General features: G+C 33.7%; 1 protein-coding gene across 9 annotated transcripts in view; it reads right to left on the reverse strand.

The window, feature by feature from the left end:
- BIRC6 (baculoviral IAP repeat containing 6) overlaps positions 1-14,039 on the reverse strand; it is a 239,599-nt gene that overhangs the window by 57,857 nt on the left and 167,703 nt on the right. For all 9 annotated transcript variants that reach the window (XR_009221707.1, XM_058551470.1, XM_058551474.1 and 6 more), the window contains 2 exons: positions 11,058-11,222; positions 9,783-9,951 (listed from right to left, as the gene is read on the reverse strand). Coding sequence is in view for 8 of the 9 variants with exons in the window: in XM_058551470.1 (XP_058407453.1) it covers positions 9,783-9,951; positions 11,058-11,222 (334 nt within the window). In the remaining variant the exon portion in view is untranslated. The remainder of the gene's footprint in view (positions 1-9,782; positions 9,952-11,057; positions 11,223-14,039) is intronic.

The following is a 14,039-nucleotide window of genomic DNA, read 5'->3' on the forward strand; positions in this document are numbered from 1 at the left end:
ACATGCAAGATCCGGCAACATAAAACAAGACACAAAAGCAACAATGACGTTTTTTCTAAAAGTACATAGTAAGGGGCCGGCCCGGTGGTATAGCGCCTAAGTTTCGTGCTTTCTGCTTCAGCAGCCCGGGGTTCGCTGGTTCGCATCCTGGACACGGAGCTACTCACCACTCATCAAGCCATGCTGAGGTGGTGTCCCATATAGAAGAGCTATAACTCTACAAGTATGATACATAACTATGTACTGGGGCTTTGGGGAGGAAAAAAAAAAAAAAAAAAAGAGTAAGGGGGCAGGCCTGGTGGCGCAAGCGGTTAAGTGCACACGTTCCCCTGTGGCGGCCCGGGGTTCGCCGGTTCGGATCCCGGGTGTGCACCGACGCACTGCTTGTTGAGCCATGCTGTGGCGGCGTCCCATATAAAGTGGAGGAAGATGGGCATGAATGTTAGCCCAGGGCCAGTCTTCCTCAGCAAAAAAAGAAGAGGATTGGCATTGGATGTTAGCTCAGGGCTGGTCCTCCTCGGAAAAAAAAAAAAAAAAAAAAAAGAGTAAGATTGGCAACAGACGTTAGCACAGGGCCAATCTTCCTCAAAAAAGAAAAAAAACCCACAAAAGTACATATTGAACATGTATTATTTACAATCAAATTGCACTTGATTTATGTTTTCTTTAAGCCCCTAATAATCTACCTAATATAGGAAAGGGAAATTTAGTCAGTATGGGAAAGATGACTAACAAAATGTACAAGAAAATAAAGCTTTAGTCAACATTAATGAACACTGAATATTTTCAAAATCACTGTCTTCCTTTGGATTTATATTTAATACTTCAAAAAAATGCATACCTTATAAAGATTTTTTTTTGTAGTTAAGCAATTGTAACTGTAGGATTACAGAGAAAATAAACACTACATAGAAAAAGCATCTTATTAGTTTCTGACGAATCTTCAGCATCTGTTGACTTTATTTCTATGATGAATTACAGCAATACAAAATAGAAGAGGCTCATTTAAAATATAAAAACCTCAATTCAATCTAATAAAATAATATTATTTGTTTATGGAACATTAACTTGAGTAGACTTAAAAACTAATGTGAAAACTAAATAAATTCATTATTTAAATATTTTTAATTTTCAATTAAAGAATGTATCCATTCTTATTTTGCCTAACTTGAAATATAAAATCACCCTATATTTCATGGAAATATCACATGGAAACAAAGCAATCAGAGATACTTAAATTATTTCTCTGTAAATTATAAATCTTTTCGAGTAACTGAATACTAAAACTTAAGTATCTGCAACAAATATCCCTACAAGTAACATGGTAACATGTATATTTTAAAAGATAATCGTGTAACAAATATATTTTGCCTAGTAAACTAATTTATTCAAAAGATAGTTCAATTTTTTAGTACCGATCTAATAATTTGACTTTTATAGTTATACTCCTTCCTAACTCTAAACTATATTTTCTCCTCTAGCAGATCAATAGCTATAAAAATTATACTCAAACAAAATACAGTTAAAAAAAGGTTGAAATAAACATTGGGTACAGTAAAGTAATAGAGATAGAATTTTTTCACCTAGAGTAACTTTAAATTCTCACTAAAATGTAACCCAATAAATAAACCAAAAACTATTGTTTGGTACTGTCATTTAAAAACACAGTATGGCTCTGCAATTAAGATCCTTGCAAATGAGATTACTAAAAGGATATCAAGTTAGCACAAATCATCAAGAATATTTGTCCATTAATAAAATAGAAGTTGTTTTATTGCAGAGTTATGAATTTAACATGTAATTAGCAGTAATTCCACCATATGTAAGTGCTGAAAGGGAAACATCAATGAGTTTTATACAAATACTTAGATGAAAATAACTTCTGTTCCTAACAATTCATAAACAATATTTCATTTCCCTTTCAATTTTTCCATTATTTAATTTACTGAATTTATATTCCTCAACCATGCCTTACCCAACAAATTGTTTTGGTGATTCATGTCAATCCTAGATATGCTGAACTTCAGCTCAAGTTGGCAGTTAAGAGAGCCACTAGACCAAAAGAACGAAATACACGGAAACCCACATCAAAGGGTAAAAGATTTCTGGCAGAGGATCAAAGTATGAATATTTTTTATACAAGTCAGGGCCAACTTGCTCTACCCAGCTGGAAGGGTATTCTACTGGGGAGGAGAAAAAAAAAAAAAAAAAAAAAATATATATATATATATGTATATATATGTATATGTGTGTGTGTGTACACATGAAATCTTTTATAGTTTCTCATATAAATCTAATTCAATGACTGTTTTAGTCAATTTCTTTTTTACAGGATCTTTTAAAAAGCATTCTACTGATTTATCATACAAACATCTAGTCTCGGTAGTATTTAATTATGTAATGGCAATAAAACTGGCATAAATAAATTTGGAAACAAACACAACTCTTAACAGGCTTTATATATATGTGTGTATATGTATATACATACATAGATATGGCACAAGTAGATACATACATACATACACATATATATGGCACAAGTAGAGTTGTTTATAAAATAAATTGAGAGTTATGGTTCATCTGGTAGGTTGGTTAGGTGGAATCTTATTAAGAAAGTTTATATTATAATTAGACTATAACGTGAGAAGTGAAAATATAAGCATTAGGTACACTGGCAACCAATAGGAAGCGAAGGACCACTCTACTTTGGGTAATAAAGGAAAGTATCTCTAAAGTGTTGCAGAATTTTACCCTTACAAATCTATACAAATCAGATCAATTAGAAACCCATTTAAATTTCACTTTAAGCAACCTCTCCCCCTCTTATAAAACTTACTAGTATGATTATTTAACAGATAAATTGATGTATTCTATACCAAAGATATTTCCACATAGGATGCCTTTGACAAATACGAGAATTCTAGAAAAAAGGAACTAACATTTGTTGATGAGCACCTATGCACCAGAGATACTCGCGTGGCCATTAACATGCTCAAAATTTTGGCACTCTGTTACTCTTTTACCAAGAACGAAACAGCAGATAGGTCCTGACAGTATCTTGTTTTTGAATCATATGTAGAAATAAACACATTAAATATAGGCAAGTGTTCCAAATTTTATTTGTACTCCCTAGCTAATTTTCAAGAAAACTGGGGCAATACTATATAACACAGTTTGGGATTAAAAATGGCATGTAACTCTCCTTATTAAAATAATCTTTTAAAACTTTCACCTACTTCTGACTGACTCTATCCATAAACAGTGAAAAGAAATGGCATATTGCAATACAACTCAAAAGTTTCAAATGAACTATTACCAAGAAAACTATAAATAAGGATATGAAGTTAAGTACTATGTGTTATGACAGCTCAATAATTTCTACTTATTTGTTTCTCAGGTAATGTATATCAACAAAACAAGCAAAATAATTTTCCTAAATGATAAAATGATATATTTGCTATTGATAAACCAGTATTTCCATGTAACAGCACTAATACAATTTCTAAGCCCTCAAAGCACAATAGGCTGTCTTGAATTTGCTGCCCTGAGACCTAGAAAGATGAGTACACTTCCAATTGTACATTTACTTTGAAGTAACTTTTTACTAATAACTTTTGGATTTAAAGAATGTGGTCATATTTAAATTAAGACGTTTGCCGTAACAACAAAATTAACTTTATTCTCAAATAGTACACTCACGAATTAAACTTAAATCCTAACTTGTTAAGGAATATAACCAAAAATAAGATATAATAAGAACTTTAAACACACGAAATCCGGTGTGAGAAAAATAAGATGGTATACCCACGCTTGCTTGCAATGGGTTTTGTTCCACTACAGCTAGTTACGGAACTACTAAATCAATACAATGAAAATGAGAAGATTTTAATGCTAGTATATACTATCAGTTAGCTAAGACAACCAGCCAAATTAGTAGATAGTTTATAATGTTCTCAATAAAAAAAGTCCTGTACTTGTTCTCTCATTTCTATGTTCCATTCTTTTTTTTTTTTAATTTTTATTTATTTATTTTTTTCCCCCAAAGCCCCAGTAGATAGTTGCATGTCATAGCTGCACATCCTTCTAGTTGCTGTATGTGGGACACGGCCTCAGCATGGCCAGAGAAGCCGTGCGTCGGTGCGCGCCCAGGACCCGAACCCAGGCCACCAGCAGCGGAGCGTGAGCACTTAACCGCTAAGCCATGGGGCCGGCCCTCTATGTTCCATTCTTAAAAAATCCATTTATATCTCGCTTTAAAATTTAAAAATATGTGAGTTTAATAATAGCCATATTACTGCTAAGCAGTTCAACTTGGGCAACTGAATAAATTTCCCTGGCCTTCATTTTTCTCATTTGTTCCTTCCTAATACATAAATAAACAGGGATTGAACAGGATAACTCTAATTTCCCTTTCTGAAATGATATTTGCCCCTACACTATGAAACCAGCATTAAAAAGGTAGTTTTTTTTTTTTATAATTTTATTTTTTTCCCCCCAAAGCCCCAGTAGATAGTTGTATGTCATAGCTGCACATCCTTCTAGTTGCTGTATGTGGGATGCGGCCTCAGCATGGCAGGAGAAGCGGTGCGTCGGTGTGCGCCCGGGATCGAACCCCGGCCGCCAGCAGCGGAGCGCGTGCACTTAACCAAGCCACGGGGCCAGCCCAAAAAGGTAGAGATTTTATAACATTTCGATAAAGGAGTTTTAGCATGTTCCACTAAATTAACGGGCAAGTAATTTAACGTACTTAGTGTTGCTGTTTTCTGAAAATAGGAATATGGCATTTTCCAAACTGGGAATGAGATGAGGTGAGTGAGGGTGAGGGACTCTAACATTTTTTCCTGTTAATTCTCACATTTATACTTTTTTTTTTTTTTTGCTGAGGAATATTGGCCCTGGGCTAACATCCATGCCCATCTTCTTCTACTTTATATGTGGGATGCGGCCACAGCAGGGCTTGATAAGCAGTGCATAGGTCCGCGGGCAGGATCCGCAGCCCAAGCTGCTGAACTGGAGGGTGCAAACTTAACCACTACGGGACGGGCAGGCCCCCACATTCATACATTTTTAAGAGGTATTTCCAGCAATGAAACAGGGTCGCCACCTAGTGGCCAGCGGGGTAACTGCAGGCTTACTAAAGAGCACAAATGTAACTGACAGTGGCTTGAGGAAAAAGGATCCCTGTTTACAATGCAGGTTCCAAATAACATGGCTATGATGAACGGAAGTTAGACTGTTGAAAGAGAGAGAAATCAAAATGAACCCATCCTTTATACGAGAATTTTCCTATCTACCTAAGAAATCGCTCATGAAAATAACTGCTTTTTTTCTTTAAGGGTTTTTATCACTCTTTATAAGAATGATACTGTAGACAAAATATCCTAATACAAATATATAATTCACTTATTTGTTTCAGTTACCTACCCTGAAGCTGTGGCTTCAAATTTACTGTTTTATAATTTTTCTAACAACTCTCTCAATTCTAGACTTAGCTTACTGAATTAAGTTTTCTGAAGAAAAATCCAAAAATACCTATGTTAAAAATTACTAAATTCGTTACACCTACTTGACTAACAGAATTACATCAAGTTACTAATTTCATGTTAATCCAACGTGAAAAACCAAGTAAGAACACTAACAAATGTCTTTTTGTGTGTGTGTGTGTGGAAGATCAGCCCTGAGCTAACATCCGTGCTAATCCTCCACTTTTTGCTGAGGAAGACTGGCTCTGAGCTAACATCTATTGCCAATCCTCTTCCTTTTTTTTCCCCAAAGCCCCACTAGACAGTTGTATGCCATAGGTGCACATCCTTCTAGCTGCTGTATGTGGGACGCGGCCTCAGCATGGCCGGAGAAGCGGTGCGTCGGCGCGCGCCTGGGATCTGAACCTGGGCCGCCAGTAGTGGAGTGCGCGCACTTAACTGCTAAGCCACGTGGCCGGCCCACAAACGTCCTTCTTTTAGTTAGTATGAAAGAACTATTACATAAACTTCAAATTTACTAATCTATTTTAAGTAACTAGAACCATGCTTTTAACCTTTCTCAAATCTGATTTAGACTAAATATGAAGACTTATATTGCTGCTGTGATGCCACCAAAGCAAACACTTCAAAAACTTCTCCATTCCTAACAAATAACAAGCTTTTAAATGTTCTTCTCCACCCATTTTCACTCCTACAAAGAGAGGCTAATATATGAAAAGGTTATAGCAGGAAAACTACTATTAGGTTATTAAAAATTCCTGCTGGAAACAGTGAATTCACAAATGAAGAAATATTAGGATTTTCTCCTAACAATCATAAATCTGTATAAAGCTCTAGATACATACATATTCATAACAGCATTCAGTAATTTTTAGTTTTATAAATTAAAGTAATAATCTAAAAATAACAAATTGGTTAAATAATGGTATAGCCATTATTATGCTACATGTAAAAATGTTGTTAGAGAATTATTTAATGATTAAATAGATTTAATGACTAAATATAATCACCGCCTGTCTCTGGAGAACAGGATCAATGTCGCACTTACAGAATTATTAGAAGCCAGTAATGGGAAAAGGTTGTCCTTTCCCCTAAGGAATTTGAATGCTCCCTTTATTCAGGTAATAATTTTGCAACCGACAATATTCTCTTTTTCTTGTGATGCAAAGATGGTCACAGCCAAAAGTGAAGATCAATTTTACGTGCAATTATTGTTGATCTGTATGGCCAGCATAATATTAATCACTTAAATTTTTTGGCCAATTTTTAAACTCCCATCAAAATCCACTTAGCTAATCTGCCACACAGTGAGCCTTCTAATATGAGAACTTGAAGGTTTTATTAAAAGAAGTGAGGAGCAGACTCTGGTATTCCTATCAATCTTTAACAGTAATTAAGAAAGAAGATTATGAAGTATCTAACTTGGATATTAGGAGGCTGAAAATAAGGGCAAAAAGGGAGTGGGAAGGGGGATAAGAAACTATATTTGATAGTTAATGGTAGACAAACAAAATGTAGAGAAATAACGACTGTATGTTTCTATATTTTGTCTTGCACACCTGTCATTTAAAAACATGTAATAGAAAGGAAATGTGCACTATTTTACTATAGCTCTCAAAAGAACCTATTACATTAGGCTTGTGTTTTTGTACATCATCTGCTAGCAATGCAAGCAAACCATACCTGAAATATAATATCTCAAGCAAAATTATTAGCGCTTCTCTCACACTCAAACACCAACTTGCTAGATATTCTATAAAATAAATGGTCTGTATTCTGTAAAAATGTCAACATCATGAAAGACAAAGAAAAGCTGGGAACTGTTCCAGATTAAAGGAGAACGGAGACATGACCATTAAATAAAGTAAAAGATTCTGGACTGGAAGCTTTACCCTAGCCTACCCCCAAAACTGATAAAAATAATATTCTATAGACAAATGACAAAACTGGAAAATGGACTTCGACTAATTTTCTAAAATAGGAATTTTACTAAGTTCCAAGAAGACTATGACTAGATAATTTGTTCAGATTCTAAAATGCCACTTAAAAAACTACCATTCTAACTAAAATTGATAATTATATACACAATTTATATTTAATAATATAATAGCTACATGTTCCTGAAAAACAAGTCATATTCAGAATGTTCTAGACAGGCATACTTAAATAATATACCTTGTTTCTCACAAACTAAAGATCAGAATATATGCCAAACTCCAGAATAATTTTCTCTGATCATTGGAAACATGATTTAACAGGTGTGAGGCCAATTATCTGACTTATGTTAATCACTTCACATTAATTTATCTTAAAATATTATTTCAAAATAATTTCTACTATATTCGGATATAAATGTATCAATTAAAATTATACCGCTGGACAAGGTACCAGATTCAAGCACATAAATCTAAACCCTGGGCAAGAAATTTCTTTTTTCCAGGAAAATGGTAAGTCACAAAGGAAAGGTCAAACTCTGATTTGTCACACTAAACTTTTAAAACAGTTCCAACACACAATATCTAAGTCTCGCAATTTCATAAAGTTACCAAAATCACAATTTATTAACATACATACTTACCAGAAAGCGCACCTACATGAATAGATTTTAAACACTAAAAGTAAATAATACTGGATTTCCTTTTTGACCCTGAACCATAAAGATAAAAGCTCAGTGTTACACAAAGATTGAATCTCAGAAAAAGACAGAAATTTCAAAATTTTTGAGGCCATATATTTTGAAAGTAAAAAGATTAATAAAATAATATTTTAATAATGTGGAAAGAGATAAAGAGAAAACCTTATCTATATTCAATTTTTCCATATAATATAATATTAAATTTTGGCACTGATATCTGAATATTTAAGTGTGTATAGCTCCAAACATTTTACATAATCATAAAGTATACTGTGCATTTGACACCTACTTTTAAAAAAGACATATCTGATGTAAGAAACAGGTCAATCTAAAAAAAAAAAATCAATCTAAATCATATAGCATCCTAATATTTTTATGAAGAAGTTTGAGGTTGACTGGGAAATGGTGTTTCTGTTTTTTTGGTTTTTTTTTCTTTTGGTGGGAGATTCGCCCTGAGCTAACATCTGTTGCCAATTTTCCTCTTTTTACTTTTCCTGCCCAAAGCCCCAGTTCATAGTTGTATATTCTAGTTGTAAGTCCTTCTAGTTCTTCTATGTGAGCCACCACCACAACATGGCTACTGACAGACAAGTGGTGGGGTTCCACACCCGCAAACTGAACTGGGCTGCCAAAGCAGAGTGCTGCGAACTTTAACCACTAGGCCATCAGGGCTGCCTCAGAAATGATGTGTTTTGGAGCACAATAATCTCTGTGATGGTGGAGAATAGAGGTAGTAATCCCTTTATACAAGTAGCTTCTGCATCCATCTAACTGCATTTAAACTGCTACCAAGCAGCAAAATAGACTACTTCAAGATTCATTCCGACTGCTTTCCTTACCTATTCTTCCTTAATAATCTAATTAATGTGTAAATGTCTATTTTCACAAGTAAGGATATGAATAAAAACAGAATAAGTAGTAGAACAGACAGTTGAAATAAAAAATAAATAAATAAACCTAAAAGTCCTGCATAAAAGAAAAAGATGTTAACTGCTTATTTTTCTTGGCAATGTTTCTGAGTATCCAAATAAAACATATAAACTTTATATTCTTATTTAGGAAGAATACATTTCTTAGAAGATAATTCCACAACCAAGGAAATAATAAACTAGTTTCAATCAATAATCAGTTACACATTGGCAAAGTAGGTACCTATGGTACTCTTATTATTGAATTTGTAAAAATTAATACTCATTATCAAGTACCTATGGACTAGAACAATTTATCTTTCTTCAAATTGCTATTGTCTGAAATTCTATAGTGTTTGAGAAGAACATTAAAAATGCATAGAAGTTCAATCAACCATATTCAGATCAGAATACTGTTGTGAAGCTGCTAGCCTTTGCCCTATCATTTTCAGTCATAGGTTATTAAAAAAAATATACTTTCACAGGTGAAAACAAAGGGATAATGAAAACTTTTATTCTATGTTCTAGGACAGGTGTCTATACAGTCTCAAGTTGGGGCCCCAAAAAAACAACTAAATATTTCCAGAATAATTTTTAAGAAATAAATCCATCCAACTCAAACCTACATATACTGGGGAAGAATAACCTTAAATATTTCAATTGAACTTTATTATTTAAACTGATAATGATAAAATAAGTAAATGAGAGTATTCACCCACAAAAATATTTCAGAGGACTAATTACAATGTGATTTACCTGAATCATTTCGTAGATAAGATGACATGGCTGGGATGAGGCAGGACTGACTGAGAAGCTCTAGAAGTACAGAAGGAAGGGCACTGCTGTTCTGTCCTCTACTCTCATGAGATGACTGAGCTTCTCCATTTACCGCACCACTCACAGGATTTATATAACTTGCAAGAACCTAAAAAAAAAATTGTCAGATTTAAATTGGATTTTAGCTTCACATACTTTAGAAGCCCATATTTTACATTAGATATTCAATCTAAACACCAAGAGTATATATTTTCAACTCAATGTCTTGCACTGTATATTTTAAAAATAAGACATCTTTTCTTTAGATTTTCAAAAGAGAAGGATGTGTTTTGCATGATGGTGCACAGTATGTGACTAGACATATAGAAGTAATCTACGTAAGAACATAAAAGTTTACAGCAACTCTGATATTTACTTTATTGAATAGATTCAGTTTACCCACAGTTTGAGGGTGATGAAATCTTAGAATTTTATACTAGAATACCATTCTATAATGGCAGAAAACAATGCCCAAAGTGTTGACCAATTTTAGTCAATTAGTTGATGAAGGAACTAAAGCTAATCTTTAAGCACCTCCTCTTCTTTTTTTTTTTTTTTCAATTTTATTTATTTATTTTTTCCCCCAAAGCCCCAGTAGATAGCCGTACGTCATAGCTGCACATCCCTCCAGTTGCCGCACATGGGTCGCGGCCCCAGCATGGCCAGAGAAGCGGCGCGTCGGCGCGCGCCCGGGATCTGAACCCGGGCCACCAGCAGCAGAGGGCGCGCACCCAACCGCCAAGCCACCGGGCCGGCCCTAAGCACCTCCTCTTCTCATTTTCTATGGTATTAAAAACTTTCTATACTAGTTCAACTTCCCTGATCCTAGAAAAGTCATAGAACAATGTGAGAAACAAAGATATAAATAAATACTATTTAAAAAAAAAAAAAAAAAGAGTCCAGATACAGCACTTTAGACGGGAAGATGACTGGAAGAAGGTAAATATGGTACATTTTCCAGTTATTGGGTAATTTCATCCTTGTCACTTTCCTCTCAGTGAAGAAGCTAATTGAGAGGGAAGAAATTTAGAATTGCAAGTAGGGAAGAGCAATCTTTGTCCAGTGGTATCTTAAGTGTACTGAGAGCAGGGAGTACAATGGACTTTATAAAAGTCACTGAGGATGAGTTGGATAGTCGTCAATACTTAAAAATCAATACAAATACAAAAAATAATTTAACCATTATCACTGACAGTATCAACTTTGCATATATACCTGTAGAAGACAGGTAACATGTTCCTCTTCAAGCCTCTGTTTAGTTAAGGCCTGTTCCACATCCCATCCAGAAGCTGTAGAGCCTGTTCCAAAGCCAGTCCCTTTGGCCCAATATAGCTGCTGTTCTTCTGTTGATGCAGGGTTATGAGAGCTTGATACCTGTGGCTTATAACAAAAAATAAAAATTTATAACTATTTGGTTTTATTTATCCTCAAAAATATTTATCAATAGGAATATAAATAGTTCAGCCACTATGGAGAACAGTCTGGAGATTTCTCAAAAAATTAAACAAAGAATTACTATGTGACCCAGTAATTCCACTCCTAGGTATATACCCTAAGAAATAAAAACTGATACTCAAAACAAATACATGTACATGCATGTTCACAGCAAGACTATTTACAACAGCCAAAAGAAACAGCCCAAATGCCCATCAACGGACGAACAGATAAACAAATCGTGGTATATATATACAACGGAAGAATAGTCATACGAAGTAATGAAGTACTGATACACGCTAAGTGGATGAACCTCAAAAACATTATGCTAAGTCAAAGAAGACAGACACGAAAGGTAACATGTACGATTCCATTTATATGAAATATCTAGAGTAGGTAAACAGAAAGCCAGAATGCAGACCGGTAGTTGCCAGGGGTTAGGGGAAAGGGAATAAGGGGGAACAAATGCTTATGTTTAAGAATTAAAATTAAAAAAATATTTATCAGGAAAAGATGGGAGAAAGCACCTTAGGGCCTAAAGAGTCAATGACTCAAAATTAAATAGAGAAAACAGTGAAAGGAATAGGGATATGAGCCAGATCTTTTAGGATGAATCTAGTAAAAGCATATCTCAGGAGAATTCTATAATGGTGTCATATGTTTTCAATTATATTAAGCAAGACCACTTCTATTTCTAGAAGGAGTAATTCTCAATTTCTTTCTCGTTCAGAATGTGACGTGTAGAAAAATCTCATTTGGGAATAGAGGACATGATTAAAAATGTGAATGTAAAAGAGACAGAAAAAACAACTGAGAATCATTTGTTTACTAACAGAACCTCAAACTCTGTAAAGGTCAATTCTTTATTATTAAATTTGTGGATTGTAAAATTAATTCTGTAACAAGAATCCTCCTTGACAGAATTTTGATTAAATTTAACATACTATGAACCCTCAAAACATTTGCAATTAGGTATTAGTTTCAAGGATTATTTACAAACAATATCAATGCTTTTTCTTTCTTTTAATGGGAATATTTTCTAAGGAAGAACATTATTTTACAAACAATACTTTCATAAATGGATCTGCAATATAGTTTTATGGATCTATGACTGAGGAATTCCATCTTTCACATTTTATAAGATAAACTGTTAAATGAATCATGAAAATTTCATTATCATATAAACATTTACCAGTAGAAGAATTAAATATGTAAAACTTAATGAACTGCACTTTATTTAACCAAGCAGGTGAAGAGTTAAATCACTGCCAGCAAGAAACTGCCCTCATTCCATCTCCTATTCATCACACCCTCATTCCTTTACAAAGTTGATTAAAATCCTGCTTTTTATATCATTACTGCCTTACTTTTCTTTATAATTTTACCATATAAACATGATAACCTAGTTACTAAAGTTAAGTTTTGTCTGATTTTTAAAAGCTATATAAATGAAATCATGCTGTATATATTCCTTTACATCTAACATTTTAGTTGTGCTTGCGAAATTCATTAATGCTGTTACATATAGTTAGCTGTAGTTGTTTACTTTCATTACCTTATAGTATTTCGTTACATAGTAGACTACAAATTTATTTATCCATTCTATTGTTTTTACACTACTGATTTTATCCATTCTACTGTCTTTACATTATTACAAATGATGATGGGACAATATTTGGTATAGTTGCTTTTGAAATATTACACATTCCGACGGGTGTGTACTGAGAGTGAATTTAACATTTTCATTTGTACTTTTCTGCTAAGAAACAAATCATCTTTTCATATTTATTGGATACTTAGAGAGCCTCTTCTTGTGAAGTGCCCATTCTAGCCTTTCACCTGTTTTTCTATTGGGTTGTCTGCCTTTTCCTTTTGGAATTTTTAAAGCTTTCTAAAGATTCTGGATATTAGTTCTTTATTAGATATATACAAATATAGTCTCCTATTCTGTGGTTTCCCTTTCCACTCTCTTAATAAGTGTTTTTGATGAAACAACGTTCTTAATTTTAATGTACTTGCTTTTTTCCGATTTTTTTCCCTTATGGATTACTTGCTTTTTTCCAATTTTTTTCCCTTATGAGTTAGTGCTTTTTTAATATCCTATTCAAGAAATCTTTGTTTACTCCAAGTTCATAAAGGTAACCATCTATTTTGTTTTTGTAAAAGGGTATTGTTATATTTTGCATATATTATATACATTTAGATCTGTCATCCAGTTACAATTAACTTTTACATACAGAGTACAGTAGGGTTTAAACATTCATTTTTGTTCCATATGGATATTTAACTGACCCCATGACAATTTATTGATAAGACCATATTTACTCTATTATGTTGCACAGTCACCATTGCTATATATTAGATAACCATATATACATGCATTTGAGTCTCTCTTGTTTGCTAGGCTTCTATATAACCTTGTACTAACACGACAGCTTAATAATAAGTTTCGATGTATGATAGCATAAGCCTGCTAGGTATGTTGTTCTTCCTTGAAACTGCCTTGGCTATGCTTGACCCTTTGCGTTTCTGAATAAATTTTACAATCACTTGTCAATTTCCTCCAAAATAAACCTGGAATACCATCAAACTTAAGGATTGATTTGGGAAGAAATATTACTGAACAGTTTGTATTTTCTACTCCATGGGAGATAAACATGGGCAGAGACTTTAGTTAACTAAAGTCTAATAAGTATTTCTTTTAAAAACTGCATATATTTAATGAACACAGGTCTTGTATGTAATTTTTCAGATTTATTCATA

The sequence above is a fragment of the Diceros bicornis genome, chromosome 12 (assembly GCF_020826845.1).
Source record: "Diceros bicornis minor isolate mBicDic1 chromosome 12, mDicBic1.mat.cur, whole genome shotgun sequence".
NCBI lineage: Eukaryota > Metazoa > Chordata > Mammalia > Perissodactyla > Rhinocerotidae > Diceros > Diceros bicornis.